The 22,445-nt window shown below is 38.6% G+C and overlaps 1 protein-coding gene across 1 annotated transcript in view; it reads left to right on the top strand.

Moving 5' to 3' along the window:
* LOC137645866 (ankyrin repeat domain-containing protein 13C) overlaps positions 1-20,292 on the top strand; it is a 185,527-nt gene extending 165,235 nt beyond the window's left edge. The window contains exon 11 of the mRNA XM_068378862.1: positions 19,888-20,292. Within this exon, the coding sequence (XP_068234963.1) occupies positions 19,888-19,903 (16 nt within the window). The 3' untranslated portion in view covers positions 19,904-20,292. The remainder of the gene's footprint in view (positions 1-19,887) is intronic.
* The last annotated feature ends 2,153 nt before the right edge of the window (positions 20,293-22,445 follow it).

Raw genomic sequence — 22,445 nt, forward strand, 5'->3', positions numbered from 1 at the left:
TTATAAGGCAGAGTAATCGTCTAAGTCGACTTCCTTACCAGGTACCTATTTATTTTGTTTTTGTTATTTTGATAACTTCTAAAATGAAATAAAAACTCTTAGCTCATAAGATGTAAACATATTTAACTGGTCTCTACCCACCACCCTGGGTGTGAATCAGCTATATATTCACCGGCTAAGTTAAATATTTAAAAATGATATTTTAATTATAAAATAAATTTTTGAATATACTTACCCGGTGAATATATAAATTAAACGACCCTCCCTTCCTCCCCAATAGAGACGCAGTGGGATGAGAAGAAAATTGAGTCTTTGTTTACATGGAGTATGGTATCTGGCCGACAGTTGGCGCTGATGGGCACACCCGCAACCTGTATAGCGATCGCTGGCGAGTTTTTTGTACAGTTTTTTTGTCTGTCGAGCAACAGAGTTGCGGCTATATATTCACCGGGTAAGTATATTCAAAAATTTATTTTATAATTAAAATATCATTTTACAGGGTTTTTCCATAAAGTGTCTTGTAACGTGTTCCAAAGTTACCCAATTGCACTTTTTAAAGCCCATTTCTTTTGTTGTTGTCTTACTACTTAATTTCATATATTTGAACTACTGTACTCTACTGTATATATCGTCATCTTGAAATTGTTTGAAAAGTTTGTGCAGTATCTTGACAAGGGCCAAGAAATGTTTTTGATTCCTAGATGCATTTCTTGAGTAATGTATCCCCATAGTGGGCACCACATGCAATAATCTTTGCTTGGTGCATTGTAGATGTTACTAAATATTCTGGTACAACATCCATTTGGCACAAGCTTCGTTGTGTTTTTTACTTTCATCCTTCCCCTTTTGCTCCCTTTTAAGTAAAATATTCAACTTTGCCATTAATACGTTTCATTAGGGACAATTTCTTCAGGAAACCCCTATGAGAGTCTATGGATGTGAATTGGGTTTATCAAACTAACATAATGAGGATGCTCTGCTAGAAAATTTGAAACGTAAAGCATACTTGATCTTTGCTTAGTTTCTCCTAAAAGTTAAAAGCAAAATTAATCTCATCTGTGAAAATCTTGGCTTCCCAAAGCCTTCAAAAATTAAGATTTTTATACTTGTTTATGTGGTAAAGTCTTGCTTCTCTTTAATCATCTAATCATCAACAGTATTTCTTTTTTCATCTCTAAAGCCTTGTTTCATTCCTCGTCATAATCATCTTTTTGTTTCCTGACCTTTTTCCTCATACTTCTTTATATGTTTCCATGTTTACAGTTTTAACTCTTTTCATATTGCTTTCATTACCAATTCAAGTTGCAAAAATCCATATAATTTTGTTGAATATTACCTGTAGGTCACAGGCAATATCTACAAAGTGTGAACTTCACGACCTTAAATTATGAATCAATTCTTTTTTTTTTATCAAAACATCCAATACCCTTTCTCCAGGAACTACTCACATAGGAATGCTACACTGCAGTATAAATGGGGTCCTTGTGATTGCATAGTATTTATGCAGGTGTGACACTTTTGGTTGACCTCATCAAGTGTGCTTTTATATTTAATTTCCAGATGATTATTACATTGTTCATTTTCCATTAGTAGAGAGGGGAAGGACTGGTAATCAATATCTAAAGCTTGTATTACTCTGTGGAACAGAAAGATGGGCACTGACAAGGGTAATGAAAGAGATTGGGAAAGGTTGTGCCCTGAGAATGTTGAGATTCATAGCTAGAGTAGATGCCAATACAGTGGAACCTCTACATACGATTGTTCCAACACCCGAAGTATAATTCGATCAAATTTTCGTCTCGACACCCGAAGTCTTGCTCCAACATCCGACGTAGATTATACACGTAGAATTTTCTCGAAGTGTCAATTGTAGTTTCTTGTTTACGCCGGTAGACGGCAGCACGTCTGCGGAATGCCATCAAGCGTCGCCTTGATCATTTTTCTGTTCTCGTGCGTATCATGTGGTTGTCCTCTGTTCGCTCCGTTATTAACAGTGCTTTTTATCTTCCTTTTTCACATTTTGTTTTTTGATTTTATGATAATCATGGGTCCTAAGAAGCTTAGTTTTAGTTCAGGAAGTAGTAGTGGTGAGAAAAGGAAGAAGTCAATGCTTTCATTAGAACTAAAGCAAGAAATTACAGAAAAACATTAGCGCGGTGTTCGTGTGAGCGATCTGGCTAAACAATATGGCCGGAATATGTGTACGATCTCGACGATTATCAAACAGAAGGCAGCCATTAAAGCAGTCAAACCATCGAAGGGGATCACCATTATTTCTAAACGTCGTAGCCCTACCCTGGAAGAGATGGAACGCCTTTTGTTGATATGGATAAAGGACAGAGAGATTGTTGGTGATACGATCACTGAAACAATCATTTGTGAGAAGGCCAGCGCTATCTATTGTGACTTGAAGACAGCGGGCTCTGGGGGTGACACGGGGGAAAGTTCAACCAATCCTACGATGGAGGAATTCAAGGCATCTCGAGGTTGGTTCGAGAAATTTAAGAAACGGACCAGGATTCATTCAGTTGTTCGGCACGGAGAGGCTTTCAAGTTCGGACACCAAGGCTGCTAACGATTTTGTTAAGAAGTTCGAAAAGATCGCGGAGGAGGAAGGCTACGTAGAGCAGCAAGTTTTCAACTGTGATGAAACCGGTCTGTTTTGGAAAAAGATGCCTAGACGAATATACATTACTGCCTAAGAGAAGAAAATGCCTGGACATAAGCCTATGAAGGATCGGTTGACTCTTGCCCTTTGTGCCAACGCCAGCGTGGACTGCAAAATAAAGGCGGTATTGGTTTACCATTCCGAAAATCCTAGGGCATTTAAGGCACATAGAATCAATAAGGACATGCTGCATGTTTTGTGGCGTGCTAATTCTAAGGCTTGGGTCACTAGGCATATCTTTGTTGAATGGGTAAACCTAGTTTTTGGCCCTGCTATCAAGAAGTACCTTCAGGAGGGGAATTTGCCTTTGAAGTGCTTGCTTTGCTTGGATAATGCACCCGCTCACCCCCCAGGACTCAAAGATGATATCATCGACCAGTACAAATTCATCAGAGTGCTGTATCTTCCACCGAACACCACCCCTATCCTCCAGCCCATGGACCAGCAAGTCATCTCTAATTTCAAGAAGCTCTACACCAAGCACTTATTTAAGCAGTGCTTTAATGTCACGCAAAGCGCCAACTTAACTTTGCGTGAATTTTGGAGGAGCCATTTCAATATCATGCACTGCTTAAAGATCATAGATCAGGCTTGGGAGGGAGTAACTCATCGGACACTGAATTCAGCTTGGAAGAAGCTTTGGCCTGCTGCTGTTTCTCCCAGAGATTTTGAAGGTTTGGCCCCGAGCCTGAACCTGTGCTTGCTGTAGAGGAAGATGTAGAAGAGATTGTATCCCTTGGCAAGTCTATTGGTCTGGAGGTCAATGAAGATGACATCACCAAATTTGTCGATGAGCATCATGAAGAGCTCACCACCCAGGAACTCAAGGAGCTGCAAGCCATGCAGCATGATGAGTTCCAAGCGCAGTTGAGTGAGTCGGAGGAGATCTAAGAGGTAGGTCACATCTCGAGTTCGGCTGAAGTAAAACAGATGTTAGCATATCATCAACACATGGTTTATTTCATTGATAAGCATCACCCACAGAAACTTCAGGTTTGCCGTGTAGTTTCGCAATTCGATGATGTCTGTTTAACTCATTTCAGAAAAATTCTAAAAAGCCGTATCAAGCAACTTTCTTTAGATAGTTTCTTTAAAAAATCTACAAAGCGGTCTAGTGATCTTGATGAAGAGAAAGAAAGTGAAGCAAAGAAAAGTAAGACCGAATCGAGTGAAAGTGATGCAAATTAAAAATAAAAAAAGAAAAAAAATATGAAATATAGAAAGGAAAAAAAAAAATAAGCTAAGTTAGGTTAAAGCTCACGTAGTGTAAGTTAGAGTAAGTTACGGTACGTTATCGCAGTCGCCATCTCTACCTCCTCGCTGATCTTCCGTCTCCTCCTGCGTAGCAATTCCTACACCTGCGTTGGCCTGTCTCTAAGGTAAAGTGTCATTAAAAACCCCTTTTTTATTTATTTCTTCTTCATTATTATTCTTTTTTAGATCTTTCTGTATTACGGAATTGTATTAGTTTTATGTGTAATTATATGTAGCAATTTATTAAGGAGTTATCATGGGTTTTTGGGGTGTGGAACAAATTATACAAATTACAGTGTGTTCTTTTGGGAATATTTGCTCCAACATACGATCGTTTTAACATACGAAGCAGTTCCCGGAACGAATTAAGATCGTACGTATGTAGAGGTACTACTATATGTAATATGAGATCATATTACATATGAGGAATTGTTGACTATTTGTGGAAAGGTGTAAAGGTGAATGAAGATGTAATAGGGCAGTTATAATAAGAAAAAAAAAATGAGACAGTCTTCTGATGTGTTATGAATTGCAAGTACTAGAGTTTTATTTAGAAATTGTAGAGATTATCCTAGAATTTCATGTTCTTTTTCTTTATTAGTTATATGCAATCTAATTTATCTTTTCACAGGAAAAATACAATATTTTTTAGGTTTTTCATGTAATCAATTGGTCATATTTATTGAAAATAGGTTTGTTTCAGGTGCTCCTTCTGGGGAGAAGACTTAATATTCTTCTTATGGTAATTATGTAGAAATTCACCAACAAAATTTGTTTGTTTGTTCTAAGCCACATGATTTATCACACCTTCCAGGAAAGAATTAATCAAAAAATGTTTCCTCTCCCAATTTATAAACAGTTTTTAAGGTAAAAAAGGGATTGATATGCTTTTGTTTTTATTGATTTAATTTGGTATATTACAACGTTTGGTACATTGCGGTAGAAAATGAAACTATTTATGATGTTCGCTAACTATATGAAATGTTCACGCTCTTGTACTGTATTGTAGTCTCAAGCATGGGTGATGAGATCTGTAGTCTTGGATATTTTAATTTTTTATTTTTTACTAATTATTTTCTTTCATAAATTTCTTTAAACTAAGGATATTACTAAAGAATTAGGTCTTCAGTGATGATCCTTATTTTGGGTACATAATTGTTGTCATTGTATCAGAGTCTGCATATTGTTGATTTCAGGACAAGGATATTCATTGCTAGGCAAGCTTCTGATATACATTTATAGATTGGTTTTATGACCATTTTTTTCATTTGAGTAATTTTGATTTTGCTGTAACGTTATACTTTTGATAGTATTTTGGTATTAAAACACCAAATTTTTCTCATTGCACATGTGCAGGTATTTTAGGTGTATTCAGTAGGAAAGTTCTGCATGTTGCAATTATTATTGATCTGCTAAAGCAAATATCTACTTATAATTTTTACTATCCTGTTGAGGGAGTACCATATTTCCCGTCTCATAAGACGCACCTTTTTTCACGAAAAATGCCCCCCAAAATCACCCTGCGTCTTAACACTTAGGAAAAAGTTGTATAAGAGAGTTTAACACCCCTCAAACACCCAACTATTGACATACAAGCACTCAAACTGACGAGATAGAATATAAACCTACAATTATCATTCATATGTAATATTCATTTATTTTTAAATTGCACTTCCTTTAATGAAGTACAATAGCACATTTTTTTTCTTTTTGGTAATCTGCTGATGACTGGCTAACCCCCTTCTACAAGCAAACATGCTAACTAATGGTCTCATAGCAGACGACGCTATGACATATTAGTTGTTTATGCAGTATATATCTATTTTCTCATTCTTGTTGATATTTTGTAACAAAGCAATATATCGATAATGACTTTGTTTCCTGAGTTACGAAATAATACAAACAAACAGTTGCTGAATACGACCTGGGAAAAAAACTTCAGTTTGTTGATTGCAGTATTACCAATTTGCAGAAAAAGTAACTACCCTAAAAATCACATAAACAGTAGCAAAATTATTCCACCTGAAAGAATATCTAGATTTCTTTAATCAATAATTACATTTTGTGTGAAAATTTATAGGCTATATGAGAAATTTTGGAAATATTACTAGAATTTTACCTCTTTAACAAAATTTTATGAACCTTTGGCAGCGATGCTTTCATGTAAACAACACTTGAAACACCAAACACTATGACTAAACGTGTAGTTGTGGTGGAAACTACGACTGATTTAGTGGTTTCTTATATGAATATGTAACAAATTTGGGATAATCGGCATATAGCTGATTAATATTAACTTAACCATTTCATAATTCACCCAAAATAAGAAAAGTTACAGTGCCAGACAATAATCTCGCTAGAGTCCATGACTAAGAGGTTTTTAAAATCCTCATTTTTTTTTTCTAAAACTGCCTCGCTAATTTAAGGGTGTGTCTTACCACTTGTAGCGTCTTATCACACGGAAAATACGGCAATTTAGTTAGGAGGATTGCTGATGCCATAAGTTCCCATTACTGTTTAATGTCAGGTAAGAGTACTGTATGTATGTATAAACTTAACAATTATTGTTCCTCATCTTGAAGTACCACTGTAATGAATGCTCTAAGTTTGGTAAAAGCTTATAGATCTCAAATGCTGCACTGCTTTTACAGTTTACCCAATGTATTTGAATTTTTATATAAATTTATATATCAGAACAAAAGAGCTGTGAACATTTTAAGCATGGATGATTTTTTGCAATTAATGAAAAATTTTATATGAAACTGTTCTAGTGAATATATCTTTAATTGTGCATAATCACCATTTAGGAAGAAAATTCCTTTTGAATTCCTTACTCCCCAACATTAATTTTGTGATATTTAATTTAACTGCATTCTACCTTTACTAACCTCTATCTTGTGTCCTAACTTTGGTTGGCTCTCAAATAGTGTACAAAATGAGGTCTGCATATTGGTAACTAACCTTGTTTGTTAATTTTAGAAAGATTCCCCTTTATGAAGAGTTCTAGCTTTTATGGTCTAATTTACTTTCAATATATACCTAGAGTTTAGTCTAGGATCAACAATTTTTACGTATATTAAGATTATATTTTCAATTTTATAGAATTCTTCACTAATCTCAAGATAGTGAACATTATATATGGAGATTTTTTTGAGTTGTAGGAAGTAGTGTGATTAATTTTTTGGTATGGTACAGCAAACCTCTTACAAGAGAGCAGTTTACAATATTTCCTTTATATTTGGAAAAAAAAAGTTACAAATGGCCAAAATGTAGGTTTGTAGCAGTAAAACAGCAAAGCACACTGTCTTTCTGACAGGAACAGAGAGCAATGGCCTACCACAGAGATACAGTAGATGGAAGTATAACCTCTATATTCTTGTGGACCCTGGTTTGGTCTTGTACATTATTATGTAAATTAATCCTTTAAAAAGTAATTTACTCTAATTTATCAAACAAGAGTAAAAATCAAACACACTAGATATTCCTTATGAGACCAACCTTGAAGAGGGGAAGTGTGTAGGCTAAAGAGCTGCTTTTATGCTAAAGATAATATTGTACAAAACTTTTGGTAGGGAAAACAGAATTTTTCAATATTAATCTTACCCGATGATCATGTAGCTGTCAACTCTGTTGCCCAACAGAAATCTACGGTCGGGATACGCCAGCGATCGCTATACAGGTGGGGGTGTACACAACAGCGCCATCTGTGAGTAGGTACTCAAGTACTTCTTGTCAACAAGAACTCAATTTTTCCTCTGTCGTGCCTCCGGCAAGACCTACTAATACGCCGTCCCTAACTGGATTTGTTTTCACAACTTTTTGGTGAAGTACACTATTCCAGTTTTGAGCTTTCGCTATGCAGGGGTTTTATCTTCATTTCAAAACTTGAATTCGTTTTGGATAGATTTTATTATGGTGACGAAGAGAGTATGGACTCTCTTTCACTTTTAAATGGCCGACCCTTCCCTTAGACGGAAGTGTTGGTGTCGAAGAGAGTATAGACTCTCTTTCACTTTTTATGACCCACCCTTCCCTTAGACGGAAGTGTGTTTAGGTTTTTGGTAATTTTGCTTAACAAAGTTATAGATTATTTTATATCTCTCCGCCATTTATAGGCCTCTTCGATTAACTTTCCATTTATTATAATCTTATAAAAATTAATTTTTATGTTTGTTTATATGCGACCTTTCCTAATAGTAGGCGGTCTTTACTTAGAACCGAAGTTAATTAACATTGAGCGCGTCATATCGTTTTTCCTGTTAAGAATTTATGCTATTTTAATTTTAATGTTTTTGAAAGAATTTCTTTGATAGTCTCGTACTGTTTTCAAAGTTGAACTAACGTTTCGTTTAGTCTCCGCAGTTGTTGACGTTCAGAACGTTCAACTTGCGCTCTATCGTTACGATAGAGAGAGAGTATTTCACGGTTTCACGTTGCAGTAAGAGTAAACCGATTCTAGCGTTTTGTTCATTCTTTCTTAGCTTAAATGGTTTTAATTCTAATAAAGGAACTTTTTATTTGGGAAACCTTTCAGTTTTTTTCCTTTAACAAATAATATGTTTTAACGATATATATAATTGGGCTCATCTCTCAGGTTCTAAGTCAAGAGAGAGAGAGAGAGAGATAGATATGGAGGGAGAGAGAGGAGGATAAACGTTTCGTTCAAGCGGGTAACGTTGTTCTCGTTTTTTTGCTCTTCTCCCTAGTCGCTATAGGGGAAGAAGGTAAAACGTTTCTAGAGTTTTATTCTTGTTCCCAGGCTTTATGCGGTGAGAGATTTTAAACGTAGTTTATTTGATCTAGTGTTTAGTCTCTTTTCCAGCCACTGAATTCTTTATCTTTCATTATGTTTTTCTGTTACATTGTAATACTGTTTTCGCAATTACTACCTTTTAATGAAGGATAGGATTGCGTGTTTCAGGTACAAACCACTTAAAGTTTCGAGTTCAGTGAAATAAGTGCAAACAGAAAATCAAAAGTGATAAAGTGATATGCGCAAAGTGTTACAGTGTTGCGTTCGAGGGTTCGTCTGTTCGTGCCAGTTGTTCACCTAGTCCGATACCTCTTACAAGCTCCCAAGCCCAGGGGAGAAGTAATGTCGAAGGACTTATGGGTTCCACAGGCCTTGATCGACGAACAGACGTTTCCCTCCGTGGTTTCGGGTGTATCTACACACGTTGCCGACGTGATCACCCCACCCACACAAAGACGAGAGAGCCCATTTATTCCTCGTCTGCGGAAGAGGTTTCTCGCAGAAACCATGGACCAAATCTTGCAGCTTTTAAGTGCAAGTCGGTCCCTTCCGCGCAAGTCCAACGGCCTAGGTGTAGCCACTGGGTCAGTTCGGACTCGCTGCAGTACGACAACTGCACACCTCCCAAGAGAGGCAAGGTGGTACCGCAACAGGCAGTAACTCCGTCTGTTGCCGCACCAGCTGTTTTAGACCCTCAGTCACAACGGACAGTAGCTCCGTTTGTTGTTGTCTTTCATAGACCCTAGTGGTCCATGCTGCAGACTATACAGTCTCAGCTTGCTCCTTCATGCAGGAGTATCGCGCTGGAAGGTTGACAATGCACCTGTTAACCTACAACCCGCAGAGGTTGTGCGCTCAGCAGATACTGCGGCTGCCTGCTCCCACCCTCCACCTGTGAGAGCTCCACCACCGATGCGCAGTCCACCCTGCCAGACGCATGTTCTTGCTGCACCATCTGCTAACATGCGTGAGCTACCGCATCAGCAGTGGGAAGGTTCTGTAGAGCTGCCGGGTTCCAGCACTATGCGGCATTCTCCGCAACCCATGCAGCATGCTCTGCATACAGCATGCTCCGCATACCATGCAGCATGAGCCGCATACCTTACAGCATGCTCTGCATACCATACCGCATGCTCCTCAACCCACCGCAGCCCCTCCCACACACCAGCACTCTGCTTTTGTTGTTGCCAGCTCCCACACTCCGACTGCGGAGAAGGTTGACGATGCACCCGTGGGCCTACACCTCCCACGGTTGTGCGCCCGGCATGGCTTCCTGCTCTCACACTCTTGTTGTGAGAGCTCCTCCACCCATGCACAGTCAACCCTGCCAGATGTATGATGACTCCCACACACAGAGCACTCCGTTGCCGTGCGTGAGCTACCACAAGCTGCCGTGTTTTGACACTGTGTGTCAGCCTCCGCAACACACTGTGGTTACCGCCACTCGCCAGCAGCAAACTAGTCAGTCAGGAGTTGAGGCTTCCCCACACAACTTTGGTTGTTGCCAACTCACAGACTGTCATACAGTTACATGACGTTGCCTTCTGGTCTGCTACTTATACACCAGTGCTGTATGTCCTCAAGCTCCTGTTGTGGTTGACAGTTCAGTTTTTGACAGTTCACAGACTGTCAAGCGGTTTCATAACGTTGCCTTCTGGTCTGCTGCTTTTGCACCAGTGAAACCCTCACTGAGAGAACCTAGCTTTTCTAGGATATGGTTCCTGTAGATGAGAAAGTGCTGTTCTCCCTCCTTCTGATATTCCCTTGAGGACTCTGTCATTTGGAGAGGAGCCTTAAGCTGCTTAGCCTCCTATGGACTTTTATTTAAGCATAACATGCTTCCAGGGAGGGTAAATGGTTCCGCTTCAGTCGCTAACCCCGTCTGTTGCCACACCTGCTCCCATAGACCTTGGGCTTTGTTGCAAGACATGCAGTCCAAGCTTAGTCCTTGATAGAGGATTTTTTACGGAGAAGACCCTTCTTGCCAACGACCTTCCTACCGGTTGGTTGTACGCCCTGTTGACGCTGAGGTATCCTACTCACGTCCGCCAGTTGAGATGGTTCCTCCACCGGTGCGACCCAGTGTGGGTTGCCAGTCGCACGTTGATGTTATGCTACTCTCGGAGGTGGTTGTGGACGTTCAGTGTGTCACTGGGAAGACGTTCAACAACCAGCAGAGGTGACTTGTTGTGACGCAGTGCGGCAACCTCAGCAACCCGATAAGGGGTTGTCTGTACTACCCAGACAGTCTAGACAGTTTCGGGTTATCGCTGTACTTCCTCGCTTCCCCATGGTTGACAGTTCACAGACTGTGCAGCAGTACCATGATCTTGTGTCCGGCTCCGTCACGCATCCACCAGTGCGACCGGATTCAGCGAGTCAGACGTTGCCCACTCCGTTGCCGTTTCCTCATCAGTTTCGGATGAGGAACCCTCTGATGAGGACATGGCTGAACAAGAAGGTCAATCCCCAGCCCTGCTATCCATCCAGAAGATGCTGAAGAAGGAATACGGCCCTGTCAGGCTGTGGATGAGTCTGGTTAGGACACTGTCATCCGTGGTGCATTTGGTGTCACTTGGAAGACTACACCTCCGTCCTCTTCGGTTTCATCTAACTCTTCACTGGAAAAGGACAAGACGCTAGAAGCGGTCTCGATCCCGGTTTCCGGAAGATAAGTCTGGTCTAACCTGAGGAAAGGACTTTATCAACCTTTTATAGGGTCTTCCCCTGACTGTTCAGACTCCCAACCACGTTCTCTTCTCAGACGCATCGGACGTAGGCTGGGGTGCGACCTTAGGTGGTAGGGAATGCTCGGGATTATGGAACTCGCGTCAAAGGACAATGCATTTTAACTGCAAGAAGCTTCTGGCAGTAAGTCTGACCTGGAAAAGCTTCAGGTCTCTCCTTCAAGTAATGGAGGTCAACACGGACAACTCCCTGCTTTGATGTTCATCTCCTAGCAAGGAGGGACCTACTCTCTGACATGGTGCGAGTTCGCTAGTGACCTCCTCTCCTGTTCAACAGGTCTAGACTTTTCACTAGTAACAAATTTCTTCCAAGGCAACTTGAATGTCTTAGCAGTTTGTCTCAGTAGGAAGGGACAATAATTCCAACATATTGGACCCTCCACAGAGATGTATGCAAGAGACTTTGGGTCACCTGGGGCCATCCAACCATAGATCTCTTCGCAACCTCGATGTCCAAGAGGCTCTCAACAGACCCAGCAGTGGTTCTTTTAGATGCCTTTCTACTAGATTAGTCTCATCTAGATCTATATGCATTCCCTCCGTTCTAGTTTGTCAACAAGGTACTGCAGAAGTTCGCCTCTCACGTTGGGACAAAGTTGACACTAGTTGCTTCCCTCTGGCCCGCGAGAGAATAACTTACCGAGGTACTTCGATGGCTAGTAGACGTTCCCAGAACTCTTCCCCTAAGGGTGGACCTGCTACGTCTGCCACGCGTAAGAAGGTACTCCAAGGCCTCCACGCTCTTCGTCTCACTGCCTTCAGAGTATCGAAAGACTCTCGAGAACTAGAGGTTTTTCGAAGGAGGCAACCAGAGCGATTGTTAGAGCAAGGAGAACATCCACCCTTAGAGTCTACCAATCGAAGTGGGGAATCTTCCTAAACTGGTGCAAGTCAGTATCCGTATCCTCGACCAGTACCTCTGTAACTCAAATAGCTGACTTCCTCTTATATCTGAGAAAAGAGCGATCTCTTTCAGCTCCCACTTTCAAGGGTTACAGAAGCATGTTGGCATCAGTCTTCCGTCACAGAGGCTTAGATCTTTTTAACAATAAAGATCTACAGGACCTCCTTAAGTCTTTTGAGACCACGAAGGAGCGTCGTTTGGTTACACCTGGTTGGAATTTAGACGTGGTTCTAAGATTCCTTATGTTAGACAGGTTCGAACCACTTCAATCAGCCTCCCTGAAAGATCTCACCTTTAAGACACTTTTCCTGATATGCTTTACCAGCTAAAAGAGTCAGTGAGATTCATGCCTTCAGCAAGAACATTGTATTTCATCCGAAACGGCTACATGTTCTACATCTTGGTTTTCTAGCCAAACACGAGCTGCCTTCTCGGCCTTGACCAATATCGTTCGTTATTCCAAACTTATCGATATGGTTGGAAATGAACTAGAAAGAGTATTATGTCCTGTAGAGCTCTTAAGTTCTATTTTAAAAACCTTTATGAGGCCCGTCTGAAGCTTTATGGTGTTCAGTTAAGAATTCATCTTTGCCTATGTCAGAGAATTCTTTATCCTATTATTTTCAGACTGTTAATACGAGAAGCTCATTCCCTTCTGAATGAGGAAGACCAAGCTTGGCTGAAGGTAAGGACACACGAAGTTAGAGCTATCACAACTTCCGTGACCTTTTAATAAAATAGATCTCTGCAAAATATTTTCGACGCAACCTTTTGGAAAAGCTAATCAGTGTTCGCGTCTTTTATCTTAAGAATGTCCAGTCTCTTTACGAGAACTGGTACACTCTGGGACCATTCGTAGCAACGAGTGCAGTAGTGGTGGGGGCTCCACCACTACAATTCCCTAATTCCAGAACCTTTTTAATCTTTCTCTTGAAATATTTCTGGGTTGTCCGGAAGGCTAAGAAGCCTTCCGCATCCTGGTTGATTTGGCGGGTGGTCAAATTCTTTCTTGAGAAGCGCCTAGATTAGAGGTTGTGATGAGGTCCTTTAGTATGGGTTGCAGCCCTTAATACTTCAGCACCTAGGAGTCGCTCAGCATCCTAAGAGGATCGCTAGGCTCAGTAAGGAAGACGTACTTAAAAAGGCAGAGTAATGGTTCAAGTCGACTTCCTTACCAGGTACTTATTTATTTTATGTTTGTTATTTTGAATAACGACTAAAATAAGATACGGGATACTTAGCTTCTTTGTTAACATGTATGCTGGTCTCCACCCACCACCCTGGGTGTGAATCAGCTACATGATCATCGGGTAAGATTAATATTGAAAAATGTTATTTTCATTAGTAAAATAAATTTTTGAATATACTTACCCGATGATCATGAATTGAAGGACCCGCCCTTCCTCCCCATAGAGAACCAGTGGACCGAGGAGAAAATTGAGTTCTTGTTGACAAGAAGTACTTGAGTACCTACTCACAGATGGCGCTGTTGTGTACACCCCCACCTGTATAGCGATCGCTGGCGTATCCCGACCGTAGATTTCTGTCGGGCAACAGAGTTGACAGCTACATGATCATCGGGTAAGTATATTCAAAAATTTATTTTACTAATGAAAATACCATTTTGACAATAATATTTTTTATTTCGATAAACATCGACCCCACATAGAAGTGGGAAAAAATGTAGACAGAAGATTTTTTATTTCGATACTCGCGCCTGATGTTCATATAGCTGTTGTCTCCGGAAGCTTGGTATGTGGACGTTACCACTTAAAAATTTCCTGTTTTCTTTCTTACCAATACATAATCCCTCTGCTATTGTGGGGGATGTGTTTCAGGTCCCTCCAATATGGTAGCTGAAAAAATACAAAATAGATACAAAATTCCACAGCATATTTTTTTTAATTTTTAAGAATTTTTATATTTTTTTCTATCTTATGAATTTATGCTTTTATAAAATCTCCCAGCACTGTTATAAACCCATTTAAGCTAAAACTTACTTTTACTGTATAGACATCCTTACGCATATATAAACGAAAAAATTAAAATCGGAACACTCACCAGTGAGGATATGTAAACTTGATTAATAATTATGACTATCTGTGCAGTACAGAAATGTAGATGATAAGTAAAGAAGAGTATTGCTGTTCAGCTGAAAGCACCACTTCGCCAGCTGCTTTGTGAAGTGGTGCAATATCTTCCCCGTCGTTGTCCAGTGAAGTAACTTTTATTTCTGTTGGTGGAGTCTATAATGCCTGCATCTTCTATTTTTGCGGGTGAGGAACAGGAATCGACAATTGCTGATGCTGCCTTTTCTAATGGAAAATGGTGTTCTTATAAAGTTCCATGGCTCTTTCGATTGCATTTTTGAACTGCAACGCACAATTTACCTGCAGGTCCTAATCTTCAGCCATTGTCTTAGGTTCTATTGATGTCTTTTTGCCTTAGTTGAGATGCATTCTAGTGTTAGGCTGACTTCCTCTTCTTCCCTTGGATCTTCATGCTCCTCTTCTTCATCCTCATTTCTGGACTTTGTCATCTATAGCAGTTCTTCATCCATTAACGCATTTGAGTAGGCATTGATCAGGTTATTTGCATCGTTGGTAGTCTGTCATCTATGGCAGTTCTTCATCCATTAATGCATCTGAGTGGGCATTGATCAGGTTATTTGCATCGTTGGTAGTCTGTCATCTATGGCAGTTCTTCATCCATTAACGCATCTGAGTGGGCATTGATCAGGTTATTTGCATCGTTGGTAGTCATATTTGTAAAGCCATCTCCAAGGGGAAATTTTGCCAGCCTCGCTACCTTATCTACTGTCAAGTGGTGGATTTTATCAGGAGAGAATCCTTTATAGTTGTTGACCACTTCATGCAACAATTTTTTCCAGCAAGTGTTGAGTTTCTTTATCCCATTTATGACCTGTATATTTTGGAGAGACATTCCGATGGTGTACCCACACCAATACTCCTTCAGCAAGAAGTTATCAGTCACATCCATAGACTGGACGATATATTGCTGGAGTTTTATATTTAAAGTACCTTGAAAATGCAAATAACGCCTTGATCCATTAGCTGAATAAGCGATCGTGTTTGGTCCATGGATCTGGGTCTTCTGTTGTGAGACTGCCTAAGAAGGCTGCCGTACAAACCAGTCGGGTCAGGTAATCATTGCTATGGTGATTCATCCAAACCCATCCATGCTCTATCCAATCATATAGACTTTACATTACATTATTAGAACCTAGAGTCTTTGCAGTTCTTCCCTAGTTTTTCCTTAACCCTTGAGTGATCCTGGCTGTAACAAAATCGCTCTGACTTTTGACCAAGGTGCAATGACATAATGTGTCAAGCTACTTATGGTGACATTTCATATCATAACTAACTGAGGAAGAAAGATAGAAGGAAACTGAAAATTACATTATACAGCTGAATAAATTTTATATACAGAACTTATGGTTACAAGAACAGGTGATGCCAAAGTGCCCTGACGGATCCTCAGCACGTTAATATGTTCTTGAAAAAACAGCCTGCCAGTATTTTATATTATAAGACACTAGTAAGTTTTTTAATGGGTCCAATCTAAGAATGTTTGAATGAAGGGAAGTAGCTAAGATAATATGAATAAAATTCTTTTGCCTTGTCCTTTTATGAAAAGAATTTTTGATCCCAGCCTTTAAAGGATTTAGGTCAATGCTTAATTCTTTACTCAAATATTTGGAATTACGGTAGTTCTATCCAAAACCAGTATCATAACGGAAGTATTTAAGGATTTTATTATTGAAAGGCCTAAAGTAATCGGGTCAAATTTATGGCATTTGGATGTTTTACAGTATTTAAAGGTTCAACTTCTGAACTGTTAGAAAATCTTTTGCCTTTCACAGCTAAAATGATTTTTCCTAGAGCAATTTTTGGATAGCTATGGACATTGATTTGTTAGGGGGTTAGGATTCCAAATCCCTCTTTGTCCAAAAAGTCATGTCATTTCTACTTAAAAGTTTGGTCAGAGAAACACTCAAAGTAAATAGGATCCAAATCTTTAAAGGCCATGAAGGTTAAGGTTCAGAATTTTAGGAGCAAACATACTGTACATCTCTTAATTTTTCAGAAATATTTCTTTTGAAAGAATTAAACAGAGGAAGCTCAATGGAGTACCATGTTAGTGTTCATTGATGATGATCTTAAATTTTCTTATCAAGATCGTTGGGCTCTAGATCCTATAGTGGATGCGGGTGATGTGGTTAACTTTTTGGAGTTCAGTCAATTTATAATTTTCTTATTTCTGAAATTTTTTAAATGTCTTGGGGGAAAAAAAAAAAAACAATCTAGAGTACTGTACCATATTTCAATGATGGTTTGTTACCAGTAATTTAAACCAGTTGAGTCTAGAATTTTAAGAATTTTATACTGCCCTTTAGTTAAATATCTCTTCAGTTCAGTGTTATCCCACATCCATCAGTGTGTGAGTCAACAATATGCACATCAAGGAAGTTTCATAGAAATAAAGAGAATTTTGATGATAATTTCTTTTTTATTTCTATACTCATCTGATGCTCATATACATGCCCACCTTCCTCCCCAATGTCTAGTGAGGCTACTTCTTGCCCTTAACTGCTGGTGTCTCAGTACTTTACTAGTGGCATGTGTTTTAAGAGAGATAATGGGAAATTTTTATACAGTAATTTTAATGGGTAAATATCGATAAACCAGCATTCTGGAGAAGAAACAATATGAACATCATGTGAGTATAGAAATAAAAAAAATTATTATTAAAAGTCCATTTAGGGTTGTGATGGCCTATTGGTTACGTGTTTGCCTGGTGATCGCCAGACTGGGGCTCGAGTCCCGCTCAAACTCGTTAGCCTGCAACTTCACCGTCCTTGTGAACTAAGGATTTGGGGAGACTATAGATGTACGTGTTTAGTCATCATCAGCCATTGCCTGGACTGGTCCTAGTTTGGGTGGAGAGAGGGCTTGGGAGCTGATCATATGTACAGTACAGCTGTATATGGTCAATCTCAGGGCATTGTCACTGTCCCTTGCTCCCTTGCCTTTGCCATTCATAAGCGGCCTTGAAACCTTCAACATACATACATATACCAAGGCACTTCCCCTAATTTTGGGGGGTTGCCGACATCAACAAATGAAACAAAACAAAAAGGGGACCTCTACTCTCTACATTCCTCCCAGCCTGACAAGGGACTCAACCAAGTTCAGTTGGTACTGCTAGGGTGCCACAGCCCACCATCCCCCATTATCCACCGATGAAGCTTCATAATGCTGAATCCCCTACTGCTGCTACCTCCTCAGTCATCTAAGGCATCGGAGGCAGCAGCAGGGCCTACCGGAACTGCGTCACAATCGCTCGCCATTCATTCCTATTTCTAGCACATTCTCTTGCGTCTCTCACATCTATCCTCCTATCACCCAGAGCTTTCTTCACTCCATCCATCCACCCAAACCTTGGCCTTCCTCTTGTACTTCTCCCATCAACTCTTGCATTCATCACCTTCTTTAGCAGACAGCCATTTTCCATTCTCTCAACATGGCCAAACCACCTCAACACATTCATATCCACTCTAGCTGCTAACTCATTTCTTACACCCGTTCTCACCCTCACCACTTCGTTCCTAACCCTATCTACTCGAGATACACCAGCCATACTCCTTAGACACTTCATCTCAAACACATTCAATTTCTGTCTCTCCGTCACTTTCATTCCCCACAACTCCGATCCATACATCACAGTTGGTACAATCACTTTCTCATATAGAACTCTCTTTACATTCATGCCCAACCCTCTATTTTTTACTACTCCCTTAACTGCCCCCAACACTTTGCAACCTTCATTCACTCACTGACGTACATCTGCTTCCACTCCACCATTTGCTGAAACAACAGACCCCAAGTACTTAAACTGATCCACCTCCTCAAGTAACTCTCCATTCAACATGACATTCAACCTTGCACCACTTTCCCTTCTCGTACATCTCATAACCTTACTCTTACCCACATTAACTCTCAACTTCCTTCTCTCACACACCCTTCCAAATTCTGTCACTAGTCGGTCAAGCTTCTCTTCTGTCTGCAACCAGTACAGTATCATCCACAAACAACAACTGATTTACCTCCCATTCATGGTCATTCTCGTCTACCAGTTTTAATCCTCGTCCAAGCACTCGAGCATTCACCTCTCTCACCACTCCATCAACATACAAGTTAAACAACCACGGCAACATCACACATCCCTGTCTCAGCTCCACTCTCACTGGAAACCAATCACTCTCTTCATTTGCTATTCTAACCCTAACACATGCTTTACTACCTTCCAGTTACATGTAAATGACATGTAATTTTAGGTCCAGGACCAAATGTGCCAGACTATCAGTGGTGGATCTGTATGCTAATAATATGGTCTGTCTCAAAGTGGCTTTGATTTTTCTGTTCAATTGTTTATACTTCATAAAGAATGAAGAATCAAAATGGCACCGGGTTGGAGTGAAAGCTGGTTACTCACTTTTGTTTCATCTACACCTCTTTCTTAAAAAAAAGTGGCACATAAATCGAAATTAAGTTTTAAGATAATTTATTTTATTTCAAAAATTGTTTTTATTATTAAAATTCTGTTTATAGCCATGAATGGCACTTCCTCATATTTTTATTTGATAAAGTTATTGTCTTGATGTAGTTGACCTTCCATTTTCCCTAAGCTCAAAATAGATTGGATCAGAGCTTAATAAGGTCTTTTGTTATAGCTAAAAACAGATGAGCAGTACATTATGTAAATTGCTGTTCATTCTCAATTTACGAAAAAATCAATGTTTTAGTTGAATCATGAACCCAATTTACTACTATGTGCATCCATTATCTCATTGATACTCCTTGAATGTCAACTTTTGTCTCATTATCTCTATCATCTACTAAAAGTCTGGAAAATATCAAGTTTTACTCTGCATGTTAAGAATTACTAAAATAGTTCAAAAGCTGTTATAACAAATAGGGCTTTGCTAACCAAAGACTTCACAATATCTTGTACCCTACCATTTAATAGCTTGTTCTTGCTCCCATTTTGATTTTACATATGAAAGATGATAAAGAGTTTAGAAACAAAATGTTAGGAATAAGGATTGATAAGCATTTAGGAGAGTCATCCTAAAAATTGTCACTTTATATACCTTGTTCAACTCACTGTATTTCCTTGTTAACTAATATTCTGTCAATATTAAGATAGATATTTTAGTAGTTTACTCAGTTTTTATATATTATGTTGTATAGTATTATACTTTCAGCGAGTTTCTTTTGACTTTCTACTTTTATGTGAATAATTGCAGAAGCTTAAAAAATTCTTATATTCTTGTACTGAAGTTGAATGCTGAAACTATTTAATTTTAAATGAGAAGATAAGTAATGGACATACAGTTAGACACTCAAGTCACAAAGTCTTTAATTTGGTTTCTATTTGTACAAAATATTGATGCTGCAATGAAATTAATATTTCCCCACATTTTCATGCATAGACATTTGAAAATAATTGCTTATGCACTCTCCTTCTTTTTTAATAGGTTCCCCGAATTATGACGGTATGAGGATCTTAGCCTTGTAAGTGTATCCAGTGTGCAGGAAAGAGAAGAACAAGTCCCTCTCTGGAATTATGGGAAGCCTGAGAACAGCTGTAATAATCCGTTATCTGGCACTTCCCGTCTTTTAACCTTATTACCTTGTACCTCACCTACACCACCACCTCTGCTCAAGCCTTTGCAGTGTGTCCAACATTTGTCGTCTTCTCCGGCAACATTACCTGGATTAGAGGAGGAATCTGAAGTAGGTGATATTTCAAGTGAACCATCTTTTTACTATGTCAGCTCAGTTATCTCGGGTTCTAGTCAGATTAAGTCTGAGAAAGCTGAGGTTTGTAACGATTCATGGAAAAATACAGGATTGTCCAATAAACAGATGTATAAGCAACATTGTGATGGTGTAATTCAGCAATCATGTAATGTTGTCACTTCATCTCCTTGGAAAAATATTACAATGAAGGTGAATAAAGACAATCAGTATGATTTGGCAAATGCAGAAATCCATCCCACTTTATTTAAAAGTAATAGAAACTCTCTAGTAAGAAGAGATTTGGAGCCAGCAGTAAATTCCATTGAGGACTCAAGTAGCCCACAGAAACTGCTGGAGTTCCCCAGGACAGAGTATATTATAGTGGACATTCCATTGCAAATGGGTATGGGGAGTCCATACTCATCCTCATGCTTCATTCTTATTGATCGCTAAGATATGAAACCTGTTCTTTGAATAGATTTTCATATATGAATACATATTGTGAGGTGTATTTTTCTTCACCCAGAACTTTAAGCCTAAGATTGTTGTTCAGAAAGTATAAAAAAATTCCTTTCCTCAATTTTGTCAAACTTTCTTTTATGTCTTTGTAAAACCCTGACAAGGCTCAAAACAAATCATGTCACAAAAAGTTTTATTCATCACCCATAGGGCACATCTTTATGCAGGGTCACTAGCATATGTTTTGAGATGACAAGAATAATTGATGACAGTATTTTACAATGGCCTGTTCAAATTGTTAACTAGCACCAAGATATACTTTTTAATTATTCCACAGAGTAGGGTAGAGCTCAAAGGTAGTTGTTAGCAATTATAATTAGGTAGGAGATCTTTGTAGAAGAGGATATATATTGTCCTGTGTAATAGAGTTGTAGAGAAGCAATATCCTGTAATTGTAGCATAAACATTGTAGGAAGCATAATCATCAATACTAAAATCATTCCAGACATGGTTTTTCTTAAATTAACTAAAAAGACAATAAGTTGGAATCCATCTGTCTTATGAATGGAAGATCTTAAAATGTTTAATTCCATTATCAATATGAAAATTTATTTCATGAGTTGCTGCAGTTATGGGTATGCCTTGATGCCATGTAGTAGTGTGTTCTGATTAAAACTTCATAAAATGTTCTGTACTATACCTGCTAATCTGGTATTCTGTATTACTTTAATTTCTTGGTACAAGCTACTCTTCCATTTGTAGTATGCATATCCAAGTCATTTAGTTCATGCATGTTATAGTGTTAAAAAATTATTTTTCTTATTACAGTATAATGTTTTATTCTTTCATTTTAGGCGTTGGTAAAAGTTTAATATTCGCGCTAATACGTATAACAATGACATATTATGCATTGTTTCAGTTTGGATGGAAGTATGATATCCAGTTGTTTCCAGATATTTAAAAGGTCCAATACTTGGTGATACAGGTAATTTATTGGTCTGTTTTGAGCATTATTATTTTTCCTAGCAGCTTATTCTCATATTTATACCTAATTTATTTAATATTTATTTTGCTTTTTTTTAATAAGTAAGTACTTACTGGCAAAAGTAAAATTATTGAAAGTAAAGCTCATTCACCAACCACAATATGTACATTGTGTAATTAATGTGCTGAAAAACATTTGAGATCTTCAAAATCAGTTTATAAATCCAAAGGTATCTTCTCATATGAACCAATTTCTGTACAGCTCTACACTTATTGAAAATTGCGTTACATCACACAAAAAAATTTCCCAGCATATTCTCCATTTGTATCGATATGAATGCTGATAGCCAAGAGTTATTTTGTTGCATATTCTAGACACACTACTTGTACATATGCTTTTAATGTTTTTTTTTACAGAACTATTTTATTAAGATAAAGGTGTATGGAATTTTCACCAAGAGAAGAATGATTAAATAGCATTCAAGGAGCACCTTTGCCCTTCGATTTCTTATTTATTCATTAGTAAATGCTTTTTGTTGGTAAACTAAACAAATTTGTTTTGTTGATTTTATGAAGTGTTCATTTGTGTTCTTGTAGACTTTTTAAGTCCTGGCAGTAGTTACTGTTTCTAAAAGTTCAAATAAAGACAGTAGTGAATTTTATGAAAGCTTGGTGTTTAATGCAATATCTAGGAAGCTTTTGTCAATATTTAACTGCCAGATAATGAAAGTAAAGAGTTACCAGATCCAAGTTCAGTCGTTAATATGAACATATTGTTCTCAAGTTATGCTTTCTGTGTTGGCGCACAGTTTAGTCATTTAGCAGCATGAAATTTCTTGACTTTATAGGT

Source organism: Palaemon carinicauda, chromosome 8 (assembly GCF_036898095.1).
Source record: "Palaemon carinicauda isolate YSFRI2023 chromosome 8, ASM3689809v2, whole genome shotgun sequence".
Taxonomy (NCBI): domain Eukaryota; kingdom Metazoa; phylum Arthropoda; class Malacostraca; order Decapoda; family Palaemonidae; genus Palaemon; species Palaemon carinicauda.